Below are 15,684 nucleotides of genomic sequence, written 5' to 3'. Positions count from 1 at the left end.
AAATTAGTAGTTTTAACTTATAGGACCTATTACCATATATACTTTATATATATAAAAAATTTAAATAATAAAATGTCTTTTATTGAATTATAATTTTTGAAAATTAATCCTTTGATTGAAAGTTTCAATATATGTATAAAATCTTATATTAGTCTAAAATTGTTATTTTTTTTAAAAAGTTAAAAAATCAAAATGAAAAAAAAGAGTAAATATAAAAGAGTAAAACAAATTATTGTTATTATTCTATACATAAATGAGGCAGAGGAAATTTTATATGAAAATAAAATTAGAAGAATATAGTGCTTAATAGTGACGCAAAGAATGTTGTTTCTCTATCAAATTATTCCTTCGATTGAAAAAGAGATACACTATTTTCTCTTACTTTAAATTCATATGTAAACTACACGAAGAAAACGCTTAATAGCGACGCAAAGAATGTTCTTCACACTCAAAAAGAAAAGACTTGGAATATATATATATATATATATATATATATATATATATATATATATATAACATATTGAGAAGTGTTTCAATAATTATTTTACAAATACTTAGAAGAAAAATAAAATAAAATATTTTTTACAAGTTAAGACTAGTTTATATACAAACTCAAAAGTAAAAAAAATGAAAAAAAATGAGAGAATTTCAACAAATTACTTAATATATAAATTGATTTTAACTTTAAAAAAAATCATTTTTTAATTTTGTCCAAATATATTTCAGTGAATTTTATTGCTTAAAATGTTGGAGATCTCATATCCATTAGAGATTAGGATATTTCATATTATACAAGTGGATGCAAACTAGGGGTAACAATGCGGGTTGACCTGCCCGTATAGGTCCGCCCCACATAGGCCAACCCTGCGTTTAACCCGCAAAATACGGGTCGGGTTAGCCCGTACCGCACAAGAAGTGTAGACTCATTTTAGTAGTTCGCTCCACGTAAGAGGTAGCTCGCGGGCCAACCCACATAAGGAAAACATTTTTTTAATTAAATTTTATCCTTGTTTTAATTCTTTCAATTAAGATAAAAAAAAAAACCTATAAAGGTATTCAAGTATGATGGTTGTTAGAAGGCTTGATTAAAAATAATTAAAGTTTTGTTTTGCATATATTTTCCTTCTATGTGTATGTAAATGTAATAGAGTATTTTATCAAAGTTTTGCTATAAAATATTTTAATAAAATCTCTTCTTATATTATTTTTTATTAACAAATTTTAAATGTAAAACTTTACTTAAAATTAACTCCACTCTTATTTTTAATATTAACTTCTTTAGATGATTAAAATAAAACATACTTCATTTTGGTACATTAAATTATTATTATTTAAATAAAATAAAATAAAAGTTACACTGTAATAATAATGTGAGTGAGATATAAATTTTTTTATTGAAAAAATAAAATAATTATTTTTTTATTTATGCGGGCCTACGGACCAGCAGGCCAACCCGCCCCGCTATTGGCCTACGTGGGCTGCATAGGCGGGCCTAAGCTGGTCAACGAGTTAGATTAGTGAGTTCGTTCCGCGCTTTATAGTAACAAACCGCCATCCGGCCCGCATGACCCACCCGACATTGCCACCCTTAATGCAAACCTCACCTTATAAGCCGATTTTATAAGGTTGAGTTAGGCTTAAAGGGAATTTCTTAACATTGTATCAAAATCATTTAGAACATATCCTAGCAAGAATTTGTTGAATTTATCAGATCACTCATTATCGGACCGTTATCAGACCACCAATAAATACATAGTCCTATGCACGAGCTGTCACTCTCGACGTGATGGGTGTGTGTTGGAGAACTTTAAAAAAAATTAATTTAATTTCTACATAAACTAATTTGTAAAAAATCTCTTATATTAAATTTTAAAAACTATTTTAATTAATTATATGTATATACATGCACACCAATTAATATATAATTAATGTTAACAAAATTCAATATTAAATCATCCACCAAAATTGTACAATGTTAGATGTAAGAACATATAGGAGAAAGTTCTTCTTGAAGTACAATATAATGAGACTTTTGTTTGCCATGCAAAGGCTTTATATAAACAATAGCTCTTTGGAGGAAGTAACCTTTGTATCAACTGCTCATCTCTAACAACCAATTCAAAACCCTACATTGCATACCAACTTGTAGTTAATTACATAAGTAAGGAAATTATTGGTTAAGGATTAAGTAAGATTTTGGTATCTCTCCAATTTTTTCAGTGTTTTCTCATATCAATAATTTAATAAATGTGTTAATCTAAAGTATGACAAGTTATTTTTGTTACTATTATATTAGGTTGACAGATTAATTTTGATACAATTATATCAATATATCTACCACTAGAATAATTATATGCCAATACCATTAATATAAAAGTAATAAATTACTCTCATAACTAAATTAATCTATTAATTAAATGTTGGGCATAAAAAAAGAAGTATTAATTTCAATGAGACTAATTTGAAGGTTTATTTCACCTTAGATAATTTATTTTATTTAAATATTTAAACAAATTTTACCTTTTATTTGTATTACTTAAAATCATTTTCGTTCTTATATATGATATTTTTATTTCTTTTAGTTATAAATTTGGACATGTAAGAACTAAAAGAGATTGAAATTGATATGTGCATAAATTAAAAGAAATTAAAATTATATATAGGTATACTAAATAAAAATGAAATTATACATATAAACTAAAATATTTTAACTATATAAACCAAAAAGAAAAGTTATCTCTTTTACTTTTAATTCTAATTCATATTATTTGTAATCTCTTTATGAATTAAAACGTCACATATTAAAATAAGTCTCTTTTTTAGTCTTATTATTTAGATATTTTACTTAATTTGCTCTTATTGTTAATAAAAAAATGTTTATCAATTTTTAATTAATTTTAAAATGCAATAATGTTTCATTAAAAGAGAGGCTTAATCAAATCTTAAAAGATCAAATTATTATATTTTAAAAACCAACACACTTGATTAATTAAGTATTTTATTAATAAATTGATTAATTTGAACAAATTTAATAAACCATATAAAAAAAACTAAACCAAAATATTAAAATTGTACTTATGAGAACTAAAAAGAATTAAAATGCATGTGAGACTATAGTAAATGCATAATTAAAAAGTAAAACTTGTGGAGTAAATAAGAAATTAAACCTTAATTATATATGATTATGATCCAAAAGGGTGATTGTACCTTGTGTGATGGAAGTAGCATTGATCATAGGACTATTATTCCTTTCTGGTTGAAGTGGTGATCTTTGTGGTGAAGGCCTTTCTAGCTTCAAAGAAGCATCAAATTTCTTGTGATTACCTACACTTTCTCCATGGAGTACCATCAACGGCTTTGTGTCATAGATCTCTGACATGGGATCACTATCCATTGATGGTGGTGAAATCTGAACCTTGTTGTGATGATGATGATGGTGATGATCACCTTTGAAAGGGTCCTCTTCAGGGCTAATGCATGATGAAGTTGTTCCCAGATCTTGAAGCCTGAGATCATCACACCAGATCAATGGACTCTTCCCACTTCCACTGTAGGGGTAAAGCCTCTTCTTTCCCTCAAACACACCCTCATTGTTTGATCCCATAAACCCTTCAAGTTGCTCACCACCACCACCACCATACAAGTTAAGATCTTGAAAAGAAGGGTAGTTCATAGGACAAAAGTCTTTCATCACCCCCATCTCACTGCTTCCTTGAGCTCCTCCCATACCCTTCATGCTTGTGCCCATGTTTTCACCTGCAAGTGTGTGATAAGCCTTCTCCAATATGCTCTGCATGTACTTTCCTTGAGCCTCAATCCTCAGCTGAAGGTTCTTCTGAACCTGATAACAAATCATAAACCAAATCATAAACCTGCTATGTATAGCTCAATTGAAGGTGTCTGATTCTGAATTTGTATGTTTTCGATTAAAAACAAGTGATTAGTTTTATATTGTTCAGGTGTTTGTTTAGTTATTTGTGAAGGAATATCGTTTTTGTTGTATTAATTTAAATGTTAGGTGTTCAAGATGTAACAGAGTTAGAACACTTCGCAAGTGGTGATTCATATTTATTTATTTTTGTCCTTACTAATAAAAAAAATGTTATCACAAACTAAGAAATATGAGGTTATTTCAAGCTTTAATATTTTTCTCTTCAAACTAATCTTATTTAACTGAAAAGTAAAACCTATTTAGAACTCAAATTTGTCTACATTGATCAACCTTAGGTTGAATACATTAAGTGTGTTCAAATCCTTGGTTTTTCAAAGTTTAAATATTACATTCAACATTAATACTATAAGAACATTTGTCTGTTGAACAGCTTTAACTAATTTTTTAGAAAAATCTAAAATTTATTTAAAAAGTGTGAGAAAGAAATTTTTTTTGAACATAATAATTGGAGGAAGTAACTTTTATTCTTATGAAAAATGTAAGATACTTACCTTTGATGTGATAGTAAGAAATTAAACAAGAATGAGTATATTTTTCGAGGAAATATTTTAAGAACTTATATATAACAAATATCAGAATGTGATATAATTATATATGCTCACTTTTTTTAAAAATGATTTATGATAAAGGAAAACAAGCACACCATTACATGGACTTTAAACAGTCATGTTTTACCTCTAGTTGTTCATGCAGTCTTCTCTGCACTTCCATTTGCATCCTATATATTGCATCCAAAAACCCAATTAAAAAAAACAAAAGAAAAACTCAGTGCATGTTATTGATGTTTTTTAGAAACAATCTGCATATAAGAACTGCTTTTTCTTCTACATAAACACACACATAATGTATTAATAAACAAACAAAAATTATAAGGACATTGAAATAATAGAGAAGATGGTGGAAAACCAATTCTCTTGAAATAATAGAAGTGTGAAGTAAGCATACTCGTTCATGTTGCGACCAATCATGGCAGAAGAGGAGCCAATGTTTCTCTGAAGTTCTAAAGCAGAAGCTGCAAGTATAAAAAGATGTTATGAGTATAGCAGAAGAAACTTCATGAAAGTGATAAGCCAGAAAAAGAGTAAGCAACACCTCTCATGCCATCCTTAATAGAGTGTTCATTGAAATCCTTGTGGGGCTGCTTTCCAAGTCTGAATTTCTACGAATTTCAAAGAACAAATTAGCATAAAGGAAAAGGGGAAAAGGAAAAAAGAGATGCAACAAGATAGCCAGAGAAATCCAGTGTCACAAAAGTGTTCTATAAATGAAAGCAAAAGTGCTGTGGAATTGAATAAGGCTTGTGTTCAAAACCTGAAGGTGGCTCTTTAGGTGGTAAAGGGTGAGACCCTTCACACCCATAACCCTCATGATTGTCTTAGGAGTGGCCTCTGCAAATCACACAACACAAAAGAGAGTAACTCAGTAAACAACGTATCAGCCTAATTGAAATGCCAAGTTGCATAGTGATGTCTAATATGAAAAAGAGACTCACTGAGTAAACATATCTATATACAACGTATCAACCTAACTGAGATATCAAGTTGTATCGTGATATCTAACATGAAAGATTTAAAAAAACATATCTATATACAAATAGAAAATCTTTGTTTGATTCCACCATGTATAAAAGCTTGTTACACCAGCAATCTTCATTATATAAGAAGAGTAAAGTTGGAGAAAGTTGTGAGAGGAGTTAATATGATTATAGTATGAATTGGAAGTAGAAATTGGGACATGAATGCAAAGAAGATAGGTTGCAGGAAAAGAGAGAAAAGAATCAAAAGGGGTGTTGAGAATAGTACTATCAGGTCCTCCAAGCTGAGCAACAGCATCAACAAAGCGTTCATGCAGTTCAACAGTCCAACGAAGACGTGGCTTAGGGTCTGTGGTGAGGACAAGCCCTGAGTCACCTTGAACACACATGGGTCTGTCATGGGAATTCATAGTTGAAGGCTTCTTAGGAGGGAACATTCTTTCCATCTCTCTCTCTCTTTCTCTGTGTGTGTGATGAGAAGATCAGCTAAAGAAATTGTGAAGAACAAATTCGATGATGCAAAGAGGGATGAATATGATTCAAGAGGAAATGAAGATGTGAAAGGCTTTGGCAATAGCTGCTGCTACCTCCTCTTAAGTGCAGAGAATAAGGGAAGAGCTACCCTTGCTTAAAAAGAATGTATTAAATAAAAAGATTTGTTTTTTTATGTTAAAAAAAGAATAAAGCATTCCTATTCTAACATGCAACCCTTCCTTTCAAAAAGTCACTCTCTTTCTATCTCATTCCATCCTTTGATTATTACTAAATGATTTCTCATACCAATCATATAATTATTATTTTTTTATATCTTATAATATATATAGATAGATAGATTGATATGTAGAGAGAGAAAAAGAGTGTGGGTTAGAGTTTAATCAAAATTCTTTATTAGGACAATTATTGATTAGTGATAGATTTTTTTGAGGAGAATATATGGAAGAAATTGACATCAATAAAGTATAAGTTAAACTTTTATATAGGATTGATATTATTTCTAATTTAAAATCTTAAGATAAGAATTAGTTGGATAAAAAAGATATTTTTTTTAAAAATGTTGTGTTTTGATAAATCATAAAATTTATAAATTATAATTTAAATTATTTATTTGTATTATGATGTCTAATACATTTCATTATACCGAGAATATATAGTAAGATTAAATATTTAGAGATACTTCAATAGCAATAATATCCCAATAACTTGACTATAATAGACTTTAAAATGTTATAATATAGTATTAATAAGTAAGTTTATGTCTAACTCAACTTTACAAAATTTATTTGTAAAATCATGATTTTATTCCACTTATATATTATAATTCAATCTTATTCATAGTTAATGTAAAATCTTCAAACGTATAAGTATATAAGTATTATGTAAATCTTATATATATTACAAATTAGTGTTGTGTTAAGTTTAAAATTTATTTTTTAAGATAATATCAGAAACCGTTCTAGCAAAATTTGTTAGAACTATTATATCACTCGTTATCAATTACTCTTAAATACTTATTCTCATGATATATTCATTTTTTAATTAGCAAAATTTTACATAGCATTACTTAAACATATATTTAACTTTGTATTTTTTTATCAGCAAATAACAATAAAATTAAATGAGTTCATTTCAAGAGGGGTCCAACCCTTATAAAAAAGAATTTAACTTTGTATTACTACTAATCATCCTAAAACTTTTAACTTGTAACTACTTATACTTTCTAAATGTCTTTTATATACTCGAGATATTCATTGATTATCTATGTAAAAGAGTGTATTAATTAGAGATTTCACATTTAGAAATAAAATCAATTTTAATATGTAAATAGATGTACAAATTTCTTCTTAAAAATTATAATAAATCTAGATAATTCTCAATTTTTCTTATACCTTTGATGATGTACAATGTGTAATTCACTTTTTGGTCGTTTATGTTTGCATGGTGGTTTCGTGGTACGACAACCTTTTCAGCATAATGATTAGTATGAACCCATCAACGACCTCTTAGATACAATGGAAAATAACACTTTTATTATATATGCATCTCGTCTTTTAAGAATAACTATTCAATATTTTTCTCTTTTATTTTATTAAAATGTGTTTTAAAAATAAAATGATAAAATAGAATGCATGTGTTGATAAATTGACTAATTTATGATTTATTAATAAAGAATCATTTTATTGGTATAATAGGTTTTCATCTAGTCTACTATTAGAATTCTTTATTAATAGGTATAATTTATCAATGTATCGTTTTTATTAACATATGAGTTTTAGTCTAGTCTTCTCATATTTTTATATTATATATATAACAACAAATTATTGTTATTACTTGAGGTGTCAGTCTTGTTGAGATATCAAGTAGGACAGTGATACTAAAGTGAAATCTAATTAATGATAAAGTAGAGGATTTTTAGTAAATTGATGAAGTTAAGATTAGAGATACACCATATAAAATATATGCATTTTTTAAATAACATGAAAAAAAGTTTTGTGTTGATCTTTAACTGTACCCAGAAGAATCTTGTACCTAATTTAATTTGTCAATGTTCTTCCCATTCTTTTCGGCTATTCAACATATTAAAATTTAATAGTTCTACTGGAATTTGTATTAAAGAAATTAAAATAATACTAAAATATATTATTTCATAATTTTATGATGTTGAAAACTAATATAAAACACCAATTTATAACATTTTAACATTGAAAATACATTTAGAAGTTTAAATAAAACATGTATTTCCTATTTAAATTAAAATTCCAATAATATACATTAGTAATAGGGAAAAAAACTGCATGTGGAATAAAAAATAAAAAATATTTTAAATTGATTTTTTTAAAATGTTATTTAATAATTTCTTTTTATTGAAACCAGTTTTGTTCATTATTGTATCACAATTAAACCAGATAAAGGATGAGTTTCATTCAGATTTGACCGATTTAACTAATTGGTTTGATATAATTTTGAGAACCATATACAGATTACTAGTTATTATTAAAAAAATTATTAAATAAAAATAATTTTAAAGATAAAAAATAATTAATTATTAACTAAAATTAAATACTTATTATAAATTAAAAAATTATTAATATCTAATAGTTTTAAATTTATAAACTAGTTTTTAAATTATTAGCTACCAATGTTTTAGTTAATAATTTTAAAATTTATAGTAATTGGTAACTATTTTAGAATTTTTTATCATAGAACTATACTAATATAATAACTAATTATTTTTTATCTTTAATTTAGTATATATTTAATGATTTTTTTAAGTGTATATAGTTGAGATAATCTATAATAGTTTCATATGATTAGGTTTTGGAGAAATTAGTATAATTACCACCAAAGTATAAGTAAACTAATGTCTTAATGATTTTGAGTTGAAACTTTAGTGTTTAACTACATCAAATGTTTAGTAGAAAGATTATTTTCCTAGAATATTATGATGATTTGAGGACAAATTTTGAATTTATGCTATAATTGGTATTATTTGTAGATGTAAATGTCATTGCAATCATATGGAGGACCTTCTACATATAAAGTATTATAAGATTCAAAGCTTTTGTGCTCATGAAGTTTCTCTTCCATGCATCTTAAACCTTGAATACATATTATATAAATTTCAAATTCAATTTACTTGCATTGAGAAATGATGATGGTGATAAATATTAAAAAGAAAACAGAAAGAAATAAAATGGGGTGATTCTTCCAAATCGAATGAGAATAAATGCTTTCTTTTTTGACAATCAAAGGAAGATTCCACTTCGAAATGTATAAAAGTTAATGCTTATATAATATTTTGGAAACCTTCTTTATAAAAAATAGTTCCCATCTACGTGATTAGCATGTTTTCATTAGTTTCTTTTTTTTTCATGAGGATTGCTGATAAAAAAATAAGATAAAAAAATAAAATTGATTTATACTAGCACATACATGCACTTGTTTGATTTTCTTTTGTGTTTTTCCCTTCTTTTTTTTATTATTAACATCTCGGTATATATTTTTTAAAATATAGAAGTTTCGTAATACTATCACTATATTAACTCTATTTATTTTAAATGGAGAAAAGAAATTGGTAGGAAAGTTAATTACTTTCACATTGTTTGAGAAGAAAAATGGAAAAGAAGCATTGCTAGACAAAAAAAAGTCTTCAATAACAATTTTATGTGCAAATCATCGTTGTATATCGCTTATAACAAGGATTTTGATTATCAATTATAGTTATAAATGTTATATACAACGACTATTTTTTAAAAAAAAATTAAGAAAATAAAAATTAAGGTATTAATTAGACGATGGTTTTAGTTAAAATTATGGTCGAATGTGTCATGTGATAATGGTGGTGGGTGTAATTGTTGTTGTATTCTATATTTTTTTTTTAAATGTTCATTTGTTTCGTGATATTTATATCAATTTAACAACTTGTGTATATAAAAAAAAATGTTAAACAAGTAGTTAAAATTAACAATATCATATGGAAAACATAAATCATCAATATATAAATCAAAGAAAAAATAATATAATGAATGAAATGAAGTACATAAAAAAATTGTAAATAAGTATTGCAAATGTGAAGAATTTTAAAACATAAAAGGTACAAGTTTAAAGAAAATTTAAAAACAAACTTAAGAAACTATTCTAATATCTTTTGGTCTAATATGTTGTAGAAATTGATAAGATAAGTTACCCGTGTTGATTTAATATAGCCAATAACACATGGATGTTCACTTCTCTTCTACCTGGGGTTAAAACAATTTGTTGTAAGTGGGTGTTTAAAAATAAATATAATGTTAATGGATCGTTTCAAAGGTATAAAGCCAAACTTATAGTCAAAAGATTTCATTAGAAGGATTTGATTACTTTAAAAAATTTATTCTAATAATTAAACCCACCATTATTTGTATCATTCTTACTATTGCTTTGGCTTATCAATGGCCTATTAATCAGATTGACATCAAGAATGCTTTCTTGTTTGGGAATCTCAATGAAATCATTTACATGTTACAACCTCTAAGATTTAATGGGGACGATCATGCTTTTGTTTTTCAACCCCATAAAGATATATACAAACTCAAACAAACTCCCAAATCATGGTTTCAAAAGCTAAGTTCCACTCTTATATCCTTTAGTTTTTCCTCTACTAGAAGTGATTGTTCTTTATTTGTAAAATTTGATACTTCTATTGTATTATTCATTATAATTTATGTTGATGATATAATTATCACTTGTAACTTTTCTCATGTTTTTTTTTTATCGGCAATAAAAAATAAATAAATAAGAACCACTTCAGGGGTGGTTCAACCCTTATACACGGTACCCAACTACCGATTCCTGCCTAAAGCCTCTCAAACTAACAAAAACTTACCTTGCCCAAGTTATATCTAACACACTTACGTAATTAACCTCATGCACAACAAAGGTTCTAGACACCAATCGGAAAAGGAAAACGAGGCTGATCTGAAATTTAAAGAGACCCAAGACCAAACCCTTACTTGCACCAAAGAAAATACTTCGCACGCATCTGCCACTCCTCTTTTGAAAATTAAGCTATTCCTGTGATTCCATATTTCGCTAACCACCCCGACCCAGATTGTGTTCCAAACACTATTAACCGTCTCTGAAGCAGGGCACATCCTAAAATGGTCAAAGTTATTCTTCGGCTCAAAGTGTGACACGACTAGAACCCCAAGCCATCTATAGCATAGACTCCAAACTTGCCGGGCAAAGTTGTAGTCGAAGAACAAATGTCAGCAAGTTTCTTCCTCCTTCCCGCACAAACTACACATCGAACTATCCACCAATACCCCTCTTCTACTCAAATTTACCTTAGTAGCAAGCTTGTTTTTCATCAACCTCCAAGCTAAAAGCATTGCAGAGGGCACAGTCTTGCACCTCCACAACTTACAATAAATTGGCGAAAAGTTCACCTCCAAATCCTTCCTGACAAGATTGTAGGCAGAATTGATTGAAAAAGTATGAAAACTCCCCTCCTTCCAAATCCAACTATCCACCTCTCCCGAGGCTACCCCCGAGCCTTAAGCAAAAGCTGACTTAACTGATCCACCAACGACTTCTCCCACTCAAAAAACGGTCTTCTCCAAGCAAGCTGCCAAACCCAAACACCGTTCAACCAAAAACCAAGCTCCGCCAGCTTTGCGTCTTTGGTAGAACTAGTAGAGAACAACCTTGGAAAGGCATTCTTCAAGGACTCACCGTTCAGCCAACTGTCCTTCCAGAAATAAATATCCTTCCCGTCGCCAACTTTCCACTTGAAACCATCTTCAAAATTTCTCCCCCACCCCTCCGAAGACCACACCTCTTTCAAATCTTTCCACCAGAGGGAGCACCTCCTACCTTTTCCTTCCTCTCCCAAACTTCTCCACCCTTCATATTTAGAAAAAAGAATCTCTTTCCAGAGGCTGCCCTCCACCGATCCCAGCCTCCAAATCCACTTCCCCAATAAAGCTAGGTTGAACAACTTTAAATCTATGATCTCAAGCCCTCCATATTCGCGAGGCTTACAGACCATTCTCCAGGAAGCCCACGCAATCTTCCTTCCTTCTACACCTCATCCCCATAGAAAATTTCTTTGTATCCTAATCAGCTTTTTAGCCACCCCCGAAGGCAGTTTGAATAAAGACATAAAGAAAAGCGAAATAGAAGAGAGCACGGACTTGATCAAACATATCTTCCCAGCCATCGTCAAACATCTTCCCTTCCACCTGCTTAATCTAGCCTGAACTTTCTCAATCACCCCATTCCAAAAGTTCCCTCGCTTATGACACCCACCTACTGGCATACCCAAGTAAATAAAAGGAGCAACCATCGTTTCGCAGTTCATAATAGCTGCGAACTGCTGAAGCACCACCTGGTCCAACCCCATCCCGCCAATCCTACTCTTCACAAAATTAACCCTTAACCCGGAAGCAAGCTCAAAACATTGCAGAATCGCCTTAATGTTAAACACACTTTTGGTATTAGCTTCGCAGAGGAACAAAGTATCGTTTGCATATTGTAACATATTTACCTTTACTTTATTTTTTCCAACCTCCAAATTGTCAATCAACTTCTTTTCTTCTGCTACCCTTGCCACCCCAACTAGCCCTTCTGCCACGATGAGGAAGAGAAAAGGAGCAAGTGGGTCACCCTGACGGAGACCCTTTCTAGGAAAGAACTCCCTGGTTGGACTCCCATTAACAAGGACTGAAACCGAAGCCGACTCTAAACAACCCTTTATCCACTGAATCCAACGTTCACAGAATCCCAACCTCTTAAACATATAAAAAATGAAATCCCAATTCACCGAGTCGTAAGCCTTCTCATAATCAACTTTGAAGAACACGCAACTCTTCCTCTTTCTCTTGTACTCTTCCAGAACCTCATTCGCAACAAGCACACTGTCCAATAAACCTCTTCCTTCTAGAAAAGCCGACTGTCTAACATCTATTACTTTTCCGATCACCTTTTTCAAACGCAAGGAGAACGCTTTAGAGATGATCTTGTACAAGCAACCTACTAATGAAATAGGTCTAAATTCCCCTAGCTGTTGAGGATTTTATACTTTTGGTATCAAACAAAGAAACGACGCATTCGAACCTCTCGGCCATTTGCCAGTATCTGCGAAATCCTTAACAGCCGCCACCACATCCCTCTCAAGGATGTCCCAACAAGATTTTATAAACCCAAAGTTAAAACCATCAGGACCGGGGCTCTTTGAACTATCACATCCCCAAATCGCGGCTCTCACCTCTTCTTCCGAAAATTCACCAATTAGCATCTCGTTGTCGGATTCTGATAAGGAATTAAATTCCACCTTATCCAGTCTGACCTGACAAGCATCATTCCTAGCAAACCTCTCTTCAAAAAACTCACAAACCTTATTCTTTACCTCCTCCTTATTGTCACACCAAGTGTTATTGACAAAAAGCCCATGCAACTGATTTCTTGCCCTCCTCCATTTTACCGAAGAATAGAAGAACTTTGTATTGAGGTCCCCCTGCTTAATCCAGCTCTGTCTTGCTTTTTGAAATAAAATCGCCTCTTGTTTAGACTTATACACTGAAAGCTTAGCAAAGAGGGATGTTCTCTCTTCCCTTTCTGACTCGTCTAGCCCGTCTTCTTCATCTCGAAGGTCTAATTCGTCTAACCTCAGTTGTAATTCCTTGCTAGCCTGATTCACATCACCGAAGACTTCCTTGTTCCATACCTTTAAGTTTGCTTTTAACTTTTTTAGCTTTTCTTTAAACACAAAAATTCATCTTCCCTCCACCTTGTAAGAACTCCAACTCGACCTCACAAACTCTTTAAACCTGCTATCTTTTTGCCACACGTCCAAACACCTAAAAGGTTTTGGTCCCCAATCCACTTAAACTTCCTTCAAAATAATTTCACAATGATCCGAGACAGCCCTACTTAGAACAAATTGTTGGTTGTTAGGCCAGAAGTCCAACCATTCCTTAGACACTAACACCCTGTCTATTCTGCTTTTAACCAAACCATTGGGTTTGTACCATGTAAACTTCCTGCCCACCAAAGGAATATCTAGCAATTGTGATCCTTCAATGAAATCATTGAACCCCTTTATTTCTCTAGAGTAGTCAGAAATCGAAATCTCACTCTTCCTTTCCTCCTTCCTTCTAATGGAATTAAAATCCCCAATAACACACCAAGCCTTTGAGAGTTGACCCTGTCTAAAACCACCTACCACGTTCCACATCTCTTTCTTTTCCCTTAAAGAGCCAGAACAGTAGATATTCACAATAGTTACATGTGCTCCATTGCCTCTCTTCCAAAACCCCTCTAACACAGTATAATTTCTCCCATTTACAAAACTGGATAAATGAAACGACTTATTACTCCACATCGTAAGCACTCTCCCTGCACTATTTATAGCTTTGTTTTCCACCCATTCTACTTCGTTGGTTCCCCAAAGTAGACACACCTTCTTCCTACTAAAATCCGAACACTTTGTCTCATGTAAACACACCATATCCACCTGTTCTCTGCTGATCAAATCCCTTACATACTTCCTTTTTACGACACCTCCTACCCCTCTGATATTCAGACTAACTATCTTCATTGATAACCTTTCTCCTTTCCTTCCACATCTTTCTTGTGGTTACACCTCCCTGATTAGACAACGAACAAATACTATTTAAAACCATATCTTCTTGACCTGGGAACGAAAACCCAGGTTCTTTCCCTACTCCCCAAACACTGGAAGCCACATTCTTATCGGACCTCACCCAGAAAATTCTATTACAGTTCTCAATTGCACTGTCCGAAGTGAATAAAGATTTTGACTCCCCTTGTGTCAAGGACGACCTCCCGCTCACCCTCATAGGTGGCTCCACCATCCTCTGAACTTTCTCCGCTTCTTCTAACTTGTTACCTTTTGAAGACCCACTAACCGCCGATCCAGAGATTAATGTACCTGAGATCGGATGCTCTAACGCTCCCACTTCCTCCATCCTAACTCCAGCCTGTTCCGCTTCTTCCAATAACGGTCCAGACCTAAAAGAGTCTTCTACCCAACTCATACAACCCACATGATCCAATGTAAATTCATCTACAAAAGCCTCGTAAATCTCATCACTCTAGTGGCAAAATGTCGCTGCCTTCCCATCTACCTCTTTAATTACCACCTGTTGTGCACCTTGTACCTCGTTAACTACCCCGCCAACTACTTTCCCACTCACTTCTATTCTTTCCGTGCATCCAATAAGTGGATAACCATCCATTATCCCTTTAGAATAAGAAGTGGGCCCACGGCCTGCATGTTCCCCAACAATATCCCCCTCCACGTGCACACCAACCCTTTCTTTAAACCTTCCATTTAATTCAATCTCTTCGCTCCTAACCCCACGTTCTTCAATGCCAACATTCACTGCTTCGATACTCTTCCCTTCCCTTTCACTTGCCTTATTGGGAATAAATAGTTCATCATTAAAAGTTGTTTTCACATTCTCCACCTTTGAAAATCCTAAGGAACCGTTCACATTCACTGCATCGTTTAATAGTTCTTGAGAATTGGTCCCGTCCATACCGAGGGGAATTCATTCCACCCTACCCTGGACCAACTCCTCGTTCTCCACTCTTCCTTCTCCAGCGACGCCCGCTCTTCCTCCACCAGCGACGCCTACCCTTCCACTTCCGGCCACCGAGAGCTCCGAATCCACTGAGTCACAAATGCTTGCTCCTA

The 15,684-nt window shown here is 31.8% G+C and overlaps 1 protein-coding gene across 1 annotated transcript; it reads right to left on the bottom strand.

The window, feature by feature from the left end:
• Positions 1 to 1,914: 1,914 nt before the first annotated feature.
• LOC137827985 (myb family transcription factor IPN2) lies at positions 1,915 to 6,130 on the bottom strand. Its single transcript, XM_068634375.2, has 7 exons — positions 5,755 to 6,130; positions 5,264 to 5,340; positions 5,045 to 5,111; positions 4,898 to 4,964; positions 4,628 to 4,670; positions 3,208 to 3,841; positions 1,915 to 2,126 (listed from the first exon to the last, which is right to left on the bottom strand). The coding sequence occupies exons 1-7, from the start codon at positions 5,930 to 5,932 to the stop codon at positions 2,119 to 2,121; spliced, it is 1,074 nt and encodes a 357-aa protein (XP_068490476.1). The 5' UTR covers positions 5,933 to 6,130; the 3' UTR covers positions 1,915 to 2,118.
• Between the last annotated feature and the right edge of the window lie 9,554 nt (positions 6,131 to 15,684).

This window comes from Phaseolus vulgaris, chromosome 11 (assembly GCF_051622355.1).
Source record: "Phaseolus vulgaris cultivar YP4 chromosome 11, ASM5162235v1, whole genome shotgun sequence".
NCBI lineage: Eukaryota > Viridiplantae > Streptophyta > Magnoliopsida > Fabales > Fabaceae > Phaseolus > Phaseolus vulgaris.
This window is presented reverse-complemented; position numbering and strand designations above follow the sequence as displayed.

What these genes read in the sequence shown, in the direction of transcription:
- LOC137827985 (XM_068634375.2), bottom strand. Translation starts at nt 5,932, where the DNA reads ATGGAAAGAATGTTCCCTCCTAAGAAGCCTTCAACTATGAATTCCCAT. An exon ending in TATTAAGGATGGCATGAGAG is followed by an intron (nt 4,965 to 5,044) that starts GTGTTGCTTACT and finishes TTATACTTGCAG; the next exon opens with CTTCTGCTTTAGAACTTCAG. An exon ending in GACTGCATGAACAACTAGAG is followed by an intron (nt 3,842 to 4,627) that starts GTAAAACATGAC and finishes ATTTGTTATCAG; the next exon opens with GTTCAGAAGAACCTTCAGCT.